The sequence below is a fragment of the Chlamydotis macqueenii genome, chromosome 5 (assembly GCF_036417535.1).
Source record: "Chlamydotis macqueenii isolate bChlMac1 chromosome 5, bChlMac1.mat, whole genome shotgun sequence".
NCBI lineage: Eukaryota > Metazoa > Chordata > Aves > Otidiformes > Otididae > Chlamydotis > Chlamydotis macqueenii.
In genome coordinates, this window is record NC_141560.1 from 70,243,759 (window position 1) to 70,261,296 (window position 17,538).

Consider the following 17,538-nt stretch of genomic DNA (forward strand, 5'->3'; position numbering starts at 1 on the left):
TCTGTCACATTTACAGGACGATGTACTCTGTGATTTAAACTTTATTTCATGAGCTCATTAAGAAATATGACAAAAAAAGGGGCCTCGATCCCCTTTTACCCAGACTAGTCTATCCCTTGAATTCACTGATTCACCACTCAAGTGATAAGGTTTTATAACTTATAACCTCTAACTCTTAATTCATTGACCTATGAACAAAACAAACAAATAACTCTGGGTCTATTTTTCCTTTTTGGTGTCTTCTAGAGTCCTCTGAGTGCCCCCTCAAGACGCTGGAGGGCTCGGTGGGCTGCCACAGGGCAAGGTACATCACCAGGTCTTTCTCCCCAGACAGCAACTCTTTTCCCTGCCCTACTGGCCAAGGCTCAGCTGAGGCCAAGGGTTAGGGAAGGAAAAAAGGAGAAAAGTAGGCTCATTTACAGATTTCTCAAACCACAGCCGTTTTTATGACTTACAGTGCACATTTCCAAAGCTTAGCCACTACAATAAACTCTGTGGGCTTTTCAGATGCATCGCAGAAGATTATATTTATCTAGGGGCATGGATACCAATACAGACTCCCTCCCCGTATCCCAGGATAAGCTACTTGAAATACATACAATAAGTTTATTTGTTCAGGTTAAAATATATACCAGAAGTGTACTGGCACCCGTCGTCCCAGTAATCACAGCTTCTTTATCAAGAGGGAAACACAGCATGGCTGTGTGCTAGAGACCCTGTCTGTTCTGGTGCTGCCTCCTTGTTAAAGAGAGGAGAATATGAGCACTTTTTTTTTTTTTTTCTCCCATTGCACTACTTAAAGAAACTAGGATTACTTCTTGCTGGAAAGTTATAAATGACAATCCATGTTTGAGAGAGCTCAATTCCAAGAACTCAGTTGTGTTACTTCTAGGTTTACTACTCATGTGTACTAGTGGATAGTAATACTGTTATTTTTAGCTTTATGTATGATAACCATCAATATAACTATGGGCTAGAGAAAACTAATCGGAATATTTATTACTTCTCATAGCAGCTGACTTTCACCGTTCCTACTAGTTACTAATGCTGCCTTCCCTAGAATTCCTCAGAAAATCCTTCCAAAAGAAGGCCAAAAGAAAATTTACTATTTTACTTATAGCTTGGATCAGGTTTACAAAATGTGACAGATCAAAGAGTGCTCTGAAGAGCAGATAAGCAGAGGCTACATGCCATGGAGGCTCCGGGGAGAGTGATGACCATGCAGCCGGTGAGTGGGTGCCTTTGTTTTGACAGAATGGCTGGATGAGCAAAGTGTATCAACCGCTTGTATAACTGTTTGTCCCTGACAAAGAAATGCAGACTTACAACAGGACAAAGCTAGTTTTAGGGGTAGACTTAAAGCAACATAACTTGTGTGTGTATTAGCTCTGCTTTTATATTAAACCTAGGACACTAATCAATAGTATTTTTTATTCATGGAACTATATTAGGCATTACACTTATTGTTCTATACTTTTTGGCAGAGCCCTGTCATTCTCTAAGCAAACGACCTTGCCTGCTGTGACTTCACGCCTAGCATCTTGTCAAGGTGTGGAGCAGACGCCACAAACTGGGATGCAAGTCTGAGGAGCTGAGAAACACAGCCGGCCAGAAAAACCTTGCTCAGGAGCTCTGCAAGCCTCGGGCTCCAGGTGAGTAGAGCTTGCTCTGCATCTCAGAAGGTGACAAAGCAATAAATCTGTTCCCCATCATGAAGTTCACTGCACATTCTTCAACTGCAGAAATTCTGAACTTGGTTCTACCAATTATCTCAGCGATTTAGTGATTGTAATTGGTTTATGATTTATATGAATTATGTGGAGCCAAGTAATGGCTCAACTTTGTATTGAGTTTGCAAAGCCTCAGGACTGAGGCTTGCCGGGCTGGCCTGTCTGTAACTTTATTTGATTTAACTGCAACAGCAACGTCTCTATTTGACCAAATGCCTATGGCTAATTTATTTTACTTTTGGTTCGTCTTTCTATAGTATAATCACGGTCTTATATCGATAGCAGTAACAAGCAGTTACTCGGTGTGGGATGAGCTATAGCTGTCATCACGAAATACAGATCTGGTAGAATAATAGCAGCTTTGAGAGGAGAAGACAAAGAACACGGCATGAAGGAGTACAGGCATGAAGTGTTTAAGAGCACTTTGGGGCACAGACTTGACAGTGGTTATAACCTCTGGCTATGAACAACTCAGCCAGAGCAGCATGGGGAGCATAGACATGGCTCAGGCCAACACAAAGTACAAAAAAAACCAAACAATAAAGAAACTTTGAAGAGGACAGTGGGCTTGAGCTGGTTTCAACCCATGTATTTCTTCCCGACAACTGGGGGTACCTGGCTCTATGACAATGAGGATAGCTGGAGAGCAGTAATGGGACACACATTCATGTTATTATTCAAATGCATATTGCAATACTTTAAGTGTGATATGTATTTTATTATAATTTATTAAGATTTACACACATGTTCATTAAGAATCCTGTACAATTTCAAATTACTTCAAATAAGCAAACATATTGAGCACTAGACCCTCCGTGTGAGGAGTACCTAAAAAAAACCCGTGGTCAGAGGACTCTGACGTGAAGTTGTGTGTACAGCTGCACCAGTCCATAATCTGACTTGAACTCAGGCTCGGAAATGCTCTTGGCCATATTTACTCAGACAGTTAGCAAGGAGTTTCTCCCTGTTCTGATCATTTATCTCCTGCTTGCCCTATCCACACTTAACATATCTGAACCAAAACACCAGGAAAGACCAGAAGTAAAATTCAGGTAACTTCATATCTATTGGAATCATATCCTTCAATTCTTATCCATTTTCTTCTGCCATAGAGTCCGTTGCGGTCCCTGCTCCTCTGCTTGCTGGGAATGCAAAGACGTGTCAGGCTGTGAAGGGTACCATCAAGCCTTATCTTCTTATTTGTGTAGGTAGGCATCAAGCCAGAGCTCTCCTGAATTCTTCAGAGAGCTGAGAGAGAGAGAGCACAAGAGGCCACGTTATGCAGCCTTGCTTAGGGGACGGTTGGTGGGAACAAGGGAAATGAGGGTTTCTGTATGTTGAATTGTAAGAGAAGAAGCCAACTCTTGTTCTTAGGCTTCCAGTCTCTCCCACGTCCTTCTGCAATGTTGTGCCAGTGTGTTGTTACTTACCGCACGATGTCTCCAAAAGCCGTGAGCAACGGCTTGCACTGGTACTCAATGCCGTGTTTGGCGCACAGGGACTTCACCAGAGGAGCCACCTTCCAGCAGTTGTGTCTTGGCATTGTGGGGAATAAGCTGTGAACAGGAGACAAATTCTCTTGCAGTGCCCCATAAGAAATATTAACTTTCAGATGTTCACATTCATCATCACTTCCCAGGACTCGCACAGCTCCCACTGAGCAGGGTCTTCAGCTGCTCCTGTCTCTTCTTTCCCCTTGGAGTGTGCTTTTAGCACAAGTAACTCATAAGACCTCCCTGCTTTTCCCCTCCGTTATTTTCCACAGTTGTCTTTAGCACCTCTGAAGTGACATTTGTCCACATTAAGTGATGCCGCAAACTGGAAGAAACTGCTTCTTTCTCCAGAGGTAAGTGGAGAAAGTGCTATCTCCGTAGCACAGAAAAGGAGATGAGCCCATTCTTCAGTTGCACAGTCTTTAGACTGTATGGTTTCATAGATCCTACCCATGTTCAATTTTCTCGAGTCATTCTCACCTTCCTGTGGGTCCTGTGAAGGTTTTGAATTACATTATAGTTCTCCTTAGGGTTTTCAGTCTTTTTAAAGACAAACTCATTGGTGTCCCACAACTATGTGTAGAATTCAGAGCAAAGAAGAACAGGGAAAAGAAAAAAAAAAAAAAGAGAAGAAAAATTTTTTTTTTTTTTAAAAAGGAAGAAAATTCTCTCTCAGGGTGCATACTCACTGATGTTCAATCTGGAAGTTCAGATGCCCAGTAAACCAGTCGTTGAACAGAGACTGCTCAACGTTGCATGTTGCCTGGAGCTGGAGGAGGCAGAAAGCAAGCAGTGTTAGTCCAGACTGGTGACTGCAGCCTCTCTCATTTGTCTGAAGAGCACAGTATGCTGTGCTACTCTGTCCTATTGTTCTCCTCTAGCCTAAGCTGAGCTACTTCAAGCCAGGGATGACAATCATCCTTCAGCTTTGTGGACCAGCAGAGGTACATAGACTGGCTAACGTGGGCCATGGTAAAACTAGGAGTTGGCTCTGTGCTCCTGTGACTGCATGTGGAGAGTGAAAAGTCCCTCCTGGGTCTTCTCAAACCTGTGTCTTCAGGAAAAGCAGAGATGGTGGGGTACTTCTGTGATGGTCTCTTTGCAAATAAGGGACACCACACTGGCATTCTGCTTGTGCAAACTTGCTCAGCAAGAGCAGGACACAAACTTCCATCTCCTCATAAGAGGAAAAGGTCCAAGACTGAATGATGCAGTAAGTGGGGAGGTGGGTAAGCTAAGGAAATAGAGCTGGGACCTAGCTTTGATTTTAGATTGCCCATGAACATGTCATTGCTGTCCTCCTTTACTGTTTCTGTAAGTGAATCCCGTTATCCTCTTAACCTTCACTTTCCAGTTACCAACAGGTTTTCACCCTTAGTGCAATAGAGGACTTGCTTGTCTTGTGCTTGGAATTTATAGCTGTAGGGCCACGTTTCTTGAGAATGGAAGACATTTTACCTGAGTAGACACCCAGTCCAAATTCTTGTCATAGTAAATATCCATAGGGATGTGGTTCATCTGGGAAACCCAGACAAACCAGCTGCTCTCCAGCATCCTGTGCAAGCAGACGAGAGGCCAGAATTCAGTAACAGGTAAGCAGGTCACTGATGAGCCGTTGAAATCACAGCATAGCCAGACTTACAAACACATGGCTGAACATCGGCCTTGCTCATCCAGCACCTGGAAGAACTTCCAAGACTTGGAAGTTTCATACTTCCTTATGAAAATCACGATTATTTAATAAGTTTTGTTATGAAATTGATGTAGCCTGTTATTCACCTTGTTTTATCTGTAGCCAAGTCCCAGATTGGATAGAATCAGTAGAATGATCAACATGGAGAGTGTATTGTCCACTCAAGCCAATGCTGCTGGATAACGCCAGGGTATTTGCAAGCCTAGGCTAAGCTGTTTCTATTAAATGTTCTCTCTCTAACCGGTAGCAGACCCAAGACCCAAAGCACTCAATGTTATGTAAGATAAGTATTTCTCAGTTTGGTCAGCACTCGGTGAAGTCTCTTTGCTGCCAGAGCCAATGAGGCAACATAAAACTTGAACTAGCAGTTAAGCAGAAGAGTCTTAGATTATCATTATGGAATTAAAAAACTAAGCAAAAAATGAGATGGTGAAGGAGAACATGGAAAGATAAGCAAAGGCAGAGAAAGGCAGGCAGGAACAGATGGAAAGAATTTGTAGAGGAAGGCTGAAGAACCTTCTGAAGAGATATCACCTGAATATAAAATAATACGCCAGGAGACTCTTTATTTCTAATAATGATCCATAAGTAACAAAGAATTTGATATAGAAGGTCAGCATCCAGGCCAAGTCCTACCAAAACCAGAGGCAACAAGAAAAGAAAAATCATTATAAATTACCTTTGCTGAAATCCTTTTCCTAAGCTTCATTTATGTGTTCAAGAGAACAATCTACATTCAGCTTCTGCAGCTTTTTGCTAAATTGAACCCTCTGGAGCAATCCAAGTTAACAGAAGCTAATAACGCTTTCTTTTCATGGCTTGCTATAACAGAGATGAATCTGAGCATTCACACCTAATAAGTAGATCAATATATTAGCAAATGGCCATGCATTCAGAAATGTGTGTTGAAGACTTGTATGAAATCGTTGCCCAGGACTCCACAGTGAACTAAGCGCTAGACCCACGATCTCATTTTTGGCTGGAAGTTGCTCTGTGTTCCTCTATACGTAACATACGCGAGAGATGGAAGGATGGAGCGTTAATTCCGGCCACCTGGCACAGGAGGTGGTGCCAAGTATCTGTGCACACTGCTAGCAAATCAACAACAGTTCCTGGAAATTCGCATCCTCCTGTTCCTGACCACTATGGACCTTCCAGTTTGCTTCCCAAACCAAAGGGGACAGTACGAGTCGTGGTTCTGCCCATGAGGCAAAGCAGCACAAGCCAAACAGCCTGTTTCTTCTTTTCAGGCCTTTATCATCCATCTGAGGAACAGGATGGATTTAGCAAAAATTATGCACAGCCCCTGAAAATGCTGCGAGAAACTGACTCGTATTTGGGCTTGACGGAACGCTACAACTGGCCCCTTCCTGGTTGCACCAGTAGCAATACTTACCGCCCAGTACCTTTTCGTGTACGCAATATAAAATGTGTGGCATTGGAAGTAGGTGGGAAACAGGAGCGGAGGAAGAGCTGCAAGGGAGAATTCTGTGTCACTGGTAGTGTCATGGACCGAATGACAGATAATCAAACTGGAAGCAAAGGAGCCCTGAACAGCTACTCAATACAGAGAACATTCTGAGAAATTTTAGGGCCGCAGAATTTTCTGGATGGTATCGGTGTGCATCAGTGCAGACAAACAGTAAGCAATCTGGGAGCCTGCTGACCTCAAGAGGCAAAACAAAGGTAAGACAAGAAGCTCTCTGAAACTTGACGGAGGACAGTTCCTGCTCTTCAGCATGACAGTCTGCTACTGCTTAGGTACTATTGCCTTCCCTTTCCTCATGGAGAGCTATGAATAACGCTTCTTCTAGGAAAGAGTGAAAACAAAAAAGGGTGTGTGGAATCCTGAAACATAAGAGGACGAGATCCCAGAAATGTAGTTATCCTTTTGAGTATCACAGCAACGGCTTTCCAAGGGAGCAACTGGCTGATACTGGTTAGGATGCTATATTAGTGCCTCTAAACATGTCTGGGTCTGTCCATTAATCTGCTAGTGCTTACAAACCTGAGACTTCATTTAAGGCTTTTAACTGAGGACCAGCCACAGAGGAGCTGGCTTCCGCAACTCCAAAGCTTATCTGGCTCCTCGTTCAGTTGTTCAAAGCAGGGGAACAACAGGAACACACATGAAGTCCCTTGCCCACCAGACATTTCAGCTTGCAAGAAGTCAAACTCAACCTTCCAAATGGACATGTCACTTGTACTTAAAAACCAAAACAACACCCCCTGCCCCTGACTATTATTTAAATTTGGATACTACTAAAAGATGTGCTGTGGCATTGCAACTCAGAGCCACTGTGGAGGACGTGGAAGATCTGGGAAGGAAGTTCCAGATCTTAGTCAAGGAGCCTTAACTTAGCATCTCAGAAAGTTACAAGAGGTGATATCTCCTCGTCCCATGTTGGACTTGTGCTGCTTTGCAAAAGGAATAAAGCTTTGCTAAGACGGGAAGAAGAGGGCAGGAGTGAGCCTAGAGATCAGGGTCTTGGCAGTGGAGAAATTCTGAATTTTTCCTCGGCTCTCTTTGTGCACTTTATTAGCCATACATTATACAGGTCACATAATCAGTCCCTGGAGCCCTCATCTCACTCTCCCAAGTAATTTTCTTAATTGGCAAGTTAAGATTCTTTCTTGGTTTTTTTTCTGTCCACGTAGAGGTAGACTTTTTTTTTTTTTGCAAAGTAGTACAGTTTTTAAATGACCAGGGGTAAGTGTACCCCACTACTTTTTCTAACCTGGAACAAACTTCAGCCATTTGGTTAGAAATTCTCAAACCAAGTTAACGTCTTTCAAGTCAAGAAGGGCACCAAAACCTGACCTTACATAGGATCCTATGACAATTCAGGCTGGAAAGGACCTCAGGATCTCAGAGCAGCATCAGCTATGAGGTCAGACCAGGTTACTCAGGGTTTTATCCAATCAGGTCTTCAACTCCTCCAAAAATTAGATGCAAACTGAATATTGTGTTCTTTCATGCAGGCATCACACTTCTGCTCGAGTCCTACAGCTCAAAAGTAAGATCTGCAAGCCCCATTAGTACCCCTCATGGCACGGCAGGAGAACGGAGATACTCACTGATGAAGAAGTATTTGTGCTGGTGATTGTATGGCATGTATTTTGTCTTTTTGATCCCAAGCTGTGAAAAGAAACAGAAAAAAACCAACACTGAGTGGAAAGTAAGTATTCTGCACAGGTAACTTGCTGTTTTCCATTCTTTCTCCTCCAGAAGCATTCTCCTTGCACACTTCCCACAACCCTCGTTCCTACTGTCTCCCTCTTGTGTATATTACATACAGAATGCGTCTTTTCTGTAAGTCCTCATTCCGTTAAGGAAGGAAACTGCTGTCACAGACACCACCATTGTCTGGGTTGGAACAGATTCGTGTGGTAAGAACTATACCAGAACATTTTGTCCGTTAAAAGATGGTGTGATCTGTAAATTATCATTAAAATAATTTTGAAGGTAGGTAGAGGTGAATTTTTACTGATGAATTTCCTGGCAAAAGGGGTTCAGCATTGTTTAGGTTGTTGCTCCTGGAAGTGGCCTAGCAGTAGAAGCTGAGAACATCCTGAGTGGTCAAATGACTTCTTCCCACCAGAGGGACCTACCAACAGCTGGTCCTACAGAGCTGCAGGAGCAGCCCTTGGTTATTCAGCCTTGCTGTGCTGGCTTTCCACCCTCTCCTAGAAGGCACAGGCGTGTCAAAACCACCCGTATCTCTGAGCCTCATATATCAATATTAAAGTAATAATCCCAGGCCAACTGCAGACATGCTTTATATTAATGTTTACAAGTTATCTAATAACCATTAGTTACTGAGTTGTTCTAGTAGGTCATTAAGTTGCTATAGCCATTAATAGTCTTTTTGCTGACTGATTTTCCACCCTATATATGATGTACGTACATCATGTCTAATTTATTTACAACTACTTGTCAGCTGCTCAAGAAATTTTTAAAGGAACTTGATGTAAGCTGTGACCTGCTTGCAAAGCCTGAAGAAAGTAGACACAGATGAAAGTGGAAATTATCCCTGGAAAATTTATCCCTGGAAATGTTCAAGGCCAGGCTGGATGAGGCTCTGAGCAACCTGATCTAGTCGGGCACGTTGGACTAGATGACATCTAGTCAGGGTTGGACTAGATGACCTTTGAAGGTCCCTTCCAACCTTAACCATTCTATGATTTTATGAAAGCAATCTTTTTTTCAGAAACTGTTATCACATCTTAGTTTTAGATCTTTATAGTACAGAACATTTTTTGCTGAGTAGGGTGTTCTTCCTACACACACTGACCTCCACGGAGAATTTCTTCCCCAAAGTAAACAAGAAAGGGTGCATATCGATATCAGGGTCTTTCTGGAAGCAGTTGGGTTTGGCGTGGTGCTGGGAGTGCAGAAGAGTCCACCACTTGGCTGATGCGCCCTGTTTTTGTGAAGAACAAAGTGTGAGAAGTATGATGCTTTCAGAGCCAGATTCTCTCCAGTTCTCCTCCTTCACCCAATGCTGAACACAGTGTTCTCCACAGAGTCTGCAGAACACACACTTTTACAGGAAAGCCATCAAATCTAAGAAGTTTTCCAGGGTCAGGTACTTACAAGCAAATGGCACATCACAAACTTATGCAGCAAGTGGTTCCACTTGGTCTTCCTGAATACTGAAAGATGTCCTAAATCATGTTGCAACCATGAAGCCTGCACCTGGAAGAGGAAAAAGAAAAGATTGGGAGGGGAGAAACACAGAAATTGAGACCAGGACAGTGCCACACCCATCCTTTGCTTTGAAATGTCAAGATTTATTTCTCAGACACTGCTCCAAAGTCACAATCCAAAAGGAAACATGAAATCCTGATACTATTAAGACTTCCCCCAGAATATACCTTGCTGAAAGAACCCCAGACTGGGTTTAGTGGGAGCTCCCCACATGTAGAATTACTTCTTTACATCTTCTGTAAACACATGCCGTGTAGTGGTCGTCTTCTTGTGACAATGGAGAACTATGCCGACTAAGGAAATGGAGGACTAGAAAATGGCAATAGGAGTATGTGTGTGAAAGTTGATGCAAGTCCAGGTGCACATGGACTTAGTTGCTTACCTGGGAAATGGTCAGCACCACCAGAGAAACGATAAAGGGCATTAAGGACGTCCCAAAGTAGAAGAGGATGAGCCAAGCAGCAGTATCCAACAGGAGGATGTGAGCGAGGTGCAGGAAGAAGAAGAGCTGATTTGGCTTCATAAGGCCCATTTTCTCAACAGTAGCACGCAATTCACGGAAGTCTTTCACCAGCATTTTCTGTGGGAAGCACCAGTGTTAGATCTTCTCTGATTCCACAGTGTGGCACTGCAGCCTCAGAAGCCAAGGACTGCTTTAGTGGAGGAAAGAAAGAACAAGGGACCTGGCCAAATGTGCAAAAGCTGGCCTTGCACACTAGTAAACTTTATAATTGCTCTCCTACATCTTCTCCGTGTCTTTGCCTGAGAGGTACAAAGGGCAGAGGAGCAGGAGTCATCACAGAGCACAATGTCTGTACCCCCAACCCCTAAGAGTCTCTTTGGTGCTTCTTCCATCTTCTTGGCCGGTAGCACGGGGCTCTGACGAAGTTTTATCTACTGAAGCTGTACTGTAGGTGCATGGACATAGCATGCCATCTTGTGGTAGCTCTTTTGAATGAAATTATTCCCTTTCTGCCACCAGTCCCAATAAATCAATATATGTCTTCACTTTACCTTTCTCAGGATTAACAGGGGAGGGTTAAATGCCTGTATGAAAAATGGCACCTACAGCCCAGCTGGCCTCAGGCTAGTGAGCACTGAGGAAGGAGGATGGAAGAAGAAATTACTAGACTAACCCACCTGGGGCCATGTACGATCTCACCCCGCTCCAGCGCGCAGTGTGGGACTATGCAAAGGAAAAGTCAGGGCAGGCTAGAAGGAATGGGAAAAATCAGATAGTCTTGGATAGCGGGAAGCTGTGAGGACCATAGAGCCCAGGGAACATTTGTACTCCAAGACTATTCCTGTTCTGTTCTCTGTACCTCTCTCATGAGGTTTTCTTTGACACAGAAGATTGGTGACACTCACAGTGCCATCAACAGTGCTTCTGTGAAGGATCATTCTATGAATGACCATTCTGTGAATGACCTTGAGCCTGCTACAAGAAGACTGTCCAAAAGGGCGATGCCAATACAGCCTGTGAAACTTAATTCAAGGCTGAAACACTCTACCTGTTGTCTGTCCCTACAGATACCCACAGCAGAGTACAGTCTGAAAATTATCAGCTGGAAAGAGTTGCTTAATTTTTGGTTAGCTCTTTCTCAGAGCAAGGGAAAGAAGAAAACGTGATACCTGTGATATTTATGAGAGTAAAGCAAGGTTCTTCTATTTATGTAGAGTCGCTGTGATAAGAAAAAAATTAATCTTCAGGAATCCGATTCTCAATCACATAATGTGGGTGTAGAATAATATTCATGTATTCTTTCTAAATAGTAGCCCAAAAATTGTAAAGAACCTGGAGCCCACTGTTCCAGGAGCTACACTGACACAGAAGAACAAAGTCTACTCTCAGAATATTTCCCTTTAATCTACCTTTGATCTGATCTATGGATGGACTTACATTTTTAGTGGGCTCAATACTGGGTTCATCTGGTGCCAGCTCCCCGATCTGCAGTGGCTTCAAGTACTTGCTCACCAGCACCTTGTCAACGTGGAATGCTGCAAAGGCATCCTGCAAGAGTAAAGGAAGAGGTAAGAAAAACAAATTCTATGTTATTAACCTCAATCTGCTGTGCACAGCAAGATGTTCACTGTGGAGGAACCACAGTAGCAGAGATGGCTGGCTTACCTTGCTGTCTCCTCAAGCTTTTGTGGAGCTTTTTCTTCTCGTGTTTGTCCTGTGCTCTTAAATGAGATCTTATTTCAGCTGGCAAACAGGAGAGGTCTGACTTCCACTACTGCCGTTACTACAGGTATGCAAGCTCCATAACACAAAATTGAATTGTAGGCAGAGTCTAGTACACTTGCCTTTCTTCTTCCCTCTCTTCTTGACCCCAATATTAGTGTCTTTTCCATCTTCCTAGACATCCAGGTGCCCAAAAGACCTTTTCATCACTGGATAGAGAACTCCACTCCCAAATTAACTAAGGTAGGAGTATTTCATCAAGGACAAAGTGATGCCAGAGAACTTTCTATGTTCCTCCAGTACTTGCAGCATTCAGAAGGAAATGAATGCAAGGACACAATTCATAAGCAGAGGCCTGGTGTCACTGATCTCTTTTAAAGACAGGAGCATGAAAACGTGATGGTGTGATAGCCTTGAGGCAGGGCTGGGACCAGAAAGGACAGGATGCAGAAAAGCAGAGGAGGAGACATGGTATTGCAACACCAGGTGTTTTTACAGTCTCCAAAATTCAACCAAATTCTGCTAAATTCAGCGAAAAATTCCAGTCTCAAGATAGTTGTTCCTGTTTTCTAAGTCACCTCATTCCTTAACTCTGCTCTTCTCTCCCTTGTGAGAAAATATCACAACAAAAATCAGCAATACAAAGACTCCTCTTCACAGTTTTGTGCAGTGTCGCCCTTACTAATGTTGTGTCTTTAATTACACTAATTTTTCTGTTCCTCAGATTTCTTTTCTCACTGAGAGCCTTCTGTGTTTTTCCTCCTCTCCTAAGTTATCATCTTTCAAGGCTACATGCTCTTGGTAAAATCTTCCAGTCAAACTAAGGTAATTTCTTAATTTTTCATCATATACATCCAAGTGGTTAAGCAATTGACCTATTCCAAGGTGTACAGACCTCACCTTTTACTCTCTTCCACAGTATATATGCTTAGAAAGAGAGAGGAGAGGAGAAAATAACCAGGCATTTTCCACTTTGGTGCTTGTTTCTATTCAATGTGCTTCACACTTGTGTGTGAAGACGGTTGAACTGGTGTCACACAAAACTGGCTGAAGTCCTGCAGGTCCTAATGATTTGATGATGGAAGGAACTGATAAGAACCAGCTGAGATCCCAGGAAAAAAAAAAAAATCTGCCTCTTCCAAGTTCGTTCATGGTCTGGGCTATTCCAGCACCCTAAAATGAAAGACACCTGACAGTGCTGACTAGAGCAAATGAATGACAGAAAATGTAACGTTAATTTACCACTGTTTCCTACCCTTCCTGCATACAGCAGAAGGCAAGAACTCCAGGGAATTTGCTGAACCTCATGGTGTATTTTTACCACAGGTTTCTGTGGCATTAAAACAGCAGTCGGAGAGGGAAACGGTGATGAGCAGAAGTCTTTTTGCCCCCAGACTAACTCGCCAGCAGTTGCATGCTTGTGAACGGGCCAATCCTTTCCATTTTTTCTTCTCAAGGGTCAGAAGGACCATATGCGATAACTACAGAAACTTTTCTGGAAGACTGCTTGGGAGAGCTTGCCGTCTTTGCTTTTGCTCCACGTTATGCCGGGTGCCGTTGAGGAGGGACACCTTTCCTAAAGGCTTCTGGAAGCAGGTACTGTTGTTGCCACAGGGTTTGTGGCACCTTCCCCAGCTTCCCCTGGCTGTAAGTGCTCACTGCAGCTCACAGGATCAGGAGATGGGAGTGATCCTAAAGAATTCAGCTGGAGAAACGCTTGTGGTCTGGTTGCCCTGTGGGTTAAGCTGCTCCATTTGCCTTTTCCCATAGCGTGAGGCTGGAGAGCTTGAAGGGAGCAGTGATGCTCCATGTGCCTGACCCTGCTCCATACCCCCAACCCCACCAATTCCCACTTTGCTTCTGCCCTGCCATAGTAGGCAGGGGGAAATCATCTCTTCCTTCTCATTCCTGGGCTTTGCCATCCCTTAGGTTCACGCCTGGAACTTTTTTTTTTTTCTTTCCCACATAATAGGTTTGAAAAACATCTGAGCTAAGCCATCTCCAATGCACCAAGTCCCCTCCCAAACTCTCCCAGCACTATGCTCGCCGGGTACCGCACCTCAAAGCCGTCCGGTAGCAAACCCCTCGCCCTATCCCGCCCCCCGCCACCCCCCCGCCCCGCCTCTCACCGTGGCGTCCTGCCCGGCGTGGTTGGCGAGGAGCCGGGCCCCCCCCGGGTGCCTCCGGCAGAAGCTGCTGATGTCGTACACCTTCCTCTCGATCACCAGCCAGCGCTCCCGGGGCCCGCTGCGCTCCCCGATCTCCTCCCAGGTGAAGAACCGCAGCCCCCGGCCCGCCGCCGGGTCCCCATCCCGCTCTTCCCGCACCTCCCCGGCTCCCCGCAACGGTGCCATCCTCCCTCCCTCCCGCTCCTCCAGCCCCAGCATCCCGCACCCCACGCGGTATATGAGGGCGGGACACGCCCTGGTTCATCCCACAGCCTCCGCCCTCCATCCCATCCCATCCCCATCCCTGGGATGTCGGCAGAGGCTCCTGCACAAACTCCAGCTGCTCTGGGTTCACTCCCCCTCCCCAGAAAAAAAAACCCAAAACGACTTCTCCCTCTGGCAGCCCCAATGCAACCCAAAGCAGACCAGTATCTGCGGGTAAGGAGTGTCTGACCGCGAAGATATTCTTTCTCAGCTGGCTCATTCCACCCCCAGGACAAGCTTACTGGACTTCCAACAGGGAAAACTTTTTTTTTCCTCTTTACAAAACAAACCATGGAGTCTTGAATATTATAAAGCCATGACTGAGCCAATAATTTCTTTATCCCATATAAAAACACACGTTAAATAAAGGCCACATCAGGATCAACCCGAATGCAGGAGCACACAATTAGGACAGAGTTTTCAAAGCATGTTATCAAAGCAAAAATTAATTTGTCTACGTTCCTATCTTTTGAGAGTTTGCTGTATTTTTTTTTAACTAATTCCTACACATTTGTAACATTTCTCACACACCTACTTGCATTTTTTTCCTTGCTTTGGAGGCTGCTTGGGCTAGTAAAGCTCTCACTTGATAATAATTCTGCAGCCTATGTTTCAAGCTAGAAATGCTGATCCTAAGAAGCAGGTGAAATCCCATCTAGTCACCACAGTTAAGTGGTTCAAATAGTGTTTATAGCTCTCCCCCATGAGAAGAAGGTGTGAAAAGCCTAAAGTCCATCTCAGCCCAGCTCCCAATGGCAGCCAGTGCAATAAGATGCCTTAAAAAGAAGTTCAACAGTTCATCTGCTGCTTTCCTGTCACAGCAGGCAGTCAGAAAGCATCCTTTCCCTCTCGTTCCCGGGCTCTGCCATCCCTTAGGCTCACGTCTGGTACTTTTTCAACAGAATATGTTTTTATAACATTTGAGATGAGCCATCTCCCGTGCATAAGTACACACCTTTGGGAGTACAGTAGAACTTGTTCCTTTTAGCTTCCCTCCTACACTGAATACCCAACACTGAATATGCAGCAGAAAAGGAGGAAGAATTCAACCCTTGAACCCCCATTAAGCTAAACTTCGGCATTTCCAGTATTGCAGCTCTCTGCTTTGACATTTTGCAATCTGTCTTTTCACAATGAAAGATGTCAGCTGCTAAAAAAGATAAACATCAAATTATGACTTGATATCTACCAATATCCACTTGTTCTCTCACATATCCCACGTTTTTATGCTTTGTAATCCATTCTTCCTCTACTTGTATCAGGATGAACTGGACCAAACCTGCTTTATGGTCCTTTCTGGAACTCTTGTGTTAATACATATGCTATGAAGCCTAACAGGAAAAAAAATAAAAATAAAAATTGGGGTGGGGCTGAATGAATCTTGTATGCAAGTTAAAATCTTGTATGCAATTTCCAAACTCAGCTGTTGCACCTCATAAGTGGTTAATATATTTGCTGAATCTCCAAGGAACTCCATTAATTCCCGTTCTGCATGCCATGGACAGGGTAGATTCTTGAACACCAGAGAAACATTTGCTAGATGAATGATACCAAAGATACGGGGAGGTCAAGCACCTTCATATTTGTACAAGCAGGAACTTTCTCTCTCCAGGCAGCAGGATAAGATAGGATAGGATAGGATAGGATAGGATAGGATAGGATAGGATAGGATAGGATAGGATAGGATAGGAGACTTGACTTGACTTGACTTGACTTGACTTGACTTGACTTGACTTGACTTGACTTGGAAGGGACCTACCACTATCATTTAGTCCAACTACCTGACCACTTCAGGGCTGACCAAAAATTAAAGCATGTTGTTAAGGGCATTGGCCAAATGCCTCTTAAACACTGACAGGCTTGGGGCATCGACCACCTCTCTAGGAAGCCTATTCTAGCGTTTGACCATCCTCTTGGTAAAGAAATGCTTCCTAATGCCTGGTCTAAACCTCCCATGCTGCAGCATTGAATGAGCCCCACACGTCCTATCACTGGATACCAGGGAGAAGAGCACCTCACTCTCCACATCCCCTCCTCAGGAAGCTGCAGTGAGCAATGAGGTCACCCCTCAGCCTCCTTTCTCCAAACTAGACAACCTTAGGCACCCCTGATAGGACATTCCTTCCAGCCCTTTCACCACCTTTGTTGCCCTCCTCTGAACATATTCAAGTTAAATTTAATACCATTGATGATTGCCCAACGCTCCAATCTATCTCAATCCCTCTGCAAGGCCTCTTATCCCTTGAGAGAGTCATCAGCACCTCCCAGTTTGGTACCGTCAGCAAACTTTCTAATGGTGCATTCAACTCCTGCATCCAGGTCATTGATTGATTAAAATATTGAACTTAACTGGCCCTAGAACTAAGCCCTGAGGAACACCGCTGGTGACTGTTTGCCAGCCAGATGTAGCCTGAATTGATGGGCACTATTGACGTAGGATCAGCGATCAACTGTAAGATCTCGTTTGTATTCCTGCCGTGCTTTAGACTCAGTGCGTCCCTGCCTGCTGATACACTATTTTGTGTGTAGGCTTGTTCTTTTATCCTGGCAGAAGGGGCAACTGCCAACGTATTTGCAACAATTTGCCTCCAAAAAATATTTTGAATTGTGGTGAACAGTGAGAAAGAAGACAGGATATTGAGTTGGCTGATGAGCAGCGTATCAGACTCTGTACGCCTTCCTCTGTTTGCTTTTTTGGACTGGTAGAAAATTAATTCAGTGGGTTGCGTAGGCCGCTTCCTTTGTCACTGTCAGTAAAATCTTTTTAATGGATTCTTCTTTCATTGCAGTTGTGTGGGCAGCAGTTACAATGTCAGGAGCAGACACTGCTATGAATTCCAACAGCAGAAGTAAGCAGAGGATGTAATCAGAGCAGCCAGCCACAAAATGTACCCCAAAATCTCCACGAACAGGGGCCTCTGAAAACAGCACACAAAAAAAAAAAGGAAAAAAAAAAAGTGTGAATTAAGCTGACTAAGTCAGAACAATATATAAATAAAGAAAATAAAGCATGATTTGTAAAAACGCAGTATATAGGAGGAGAATGCAAGTTGTATCCGTAAGTAATTGTTTGCAACCTGTAACTCCTGTTCCTTCTTTTTCTTTTCTGATGCTTCTTGCTGATGTGGTGCAACATGTTAGAGGAATGAGAAGTAGGATCAGTGCTACTTCTTGGAGTTTACAGCAACAAGCAGGAAAGATTGCCTTTTGGATCCGCTGATCCAAAATTCTTTCAGACCTGTGTGAAGTACAATGTCTTATCCAAGGCACCAGTTTGGCTGAACAGTTCCACAT

General features: G+C 44.1%; 1 protein-coding gene across 1 annotated transcript; it reads right to left on the minus strand.

The window, feature by feature from the left end:
* Positions 1-2,926: 2,926 nt before the first annotated feature.
* LOC104473140 (acyl-CoA (8-3)-desaturase) lies at positions 2,927-14,166 on the minus strand. Its single transcript, XM_086747939.1, has 12 exons — positions 13,942-14,166; positions 11,528-11,638; positions 10,010-10,207; positions 9,514-9,615; positions 9,212-9,340; positions 7,995-8,055; positions 6,313-6,389; positions 5,451-5,548; positions 4,682-4,778; positions 3,913-3,992; positions 3,161-3,286; positions 2,927-2,978 (listed from the first exon to the last, which is right to left on the minus strand). The coding sequence occupies exons 1-12, from the start codon at positions 14,164-14,166 to the stop codon at positions 2,927-2,929; spliced, it is 1,356 nt and encodes a 451-aa protein (XP_086604065.1).
* Positions 14,167-17,538: the final 3,372 nt, after the last annotated feature.

Bases quoted from the DNA above. Each gene is read 5' to 3' on its own strand.
- LOC104473140 (XM_086747939.1), bottom strand. From the start codon at position 14,166: ATGGCACCGTTGCGGGGAGCCGGGGAGGTGCGGGAAGAGCGGGATGGG. The intron at 11,639-13,941 runs GTGAGAGGCGGG...TTACTCTTGCAG, and splicing joins ACGCCGGGCAGGACGCCACG to GATGCCTTTGCAGCATTCCA. The intron at 5,549-6,312 runs GTAAGTATTGCT...TGGTTTTGGTAG, and splicing joins ACACGAAAAGGTACTGGGCG to GACTTGGCCTGGATGCTGAC.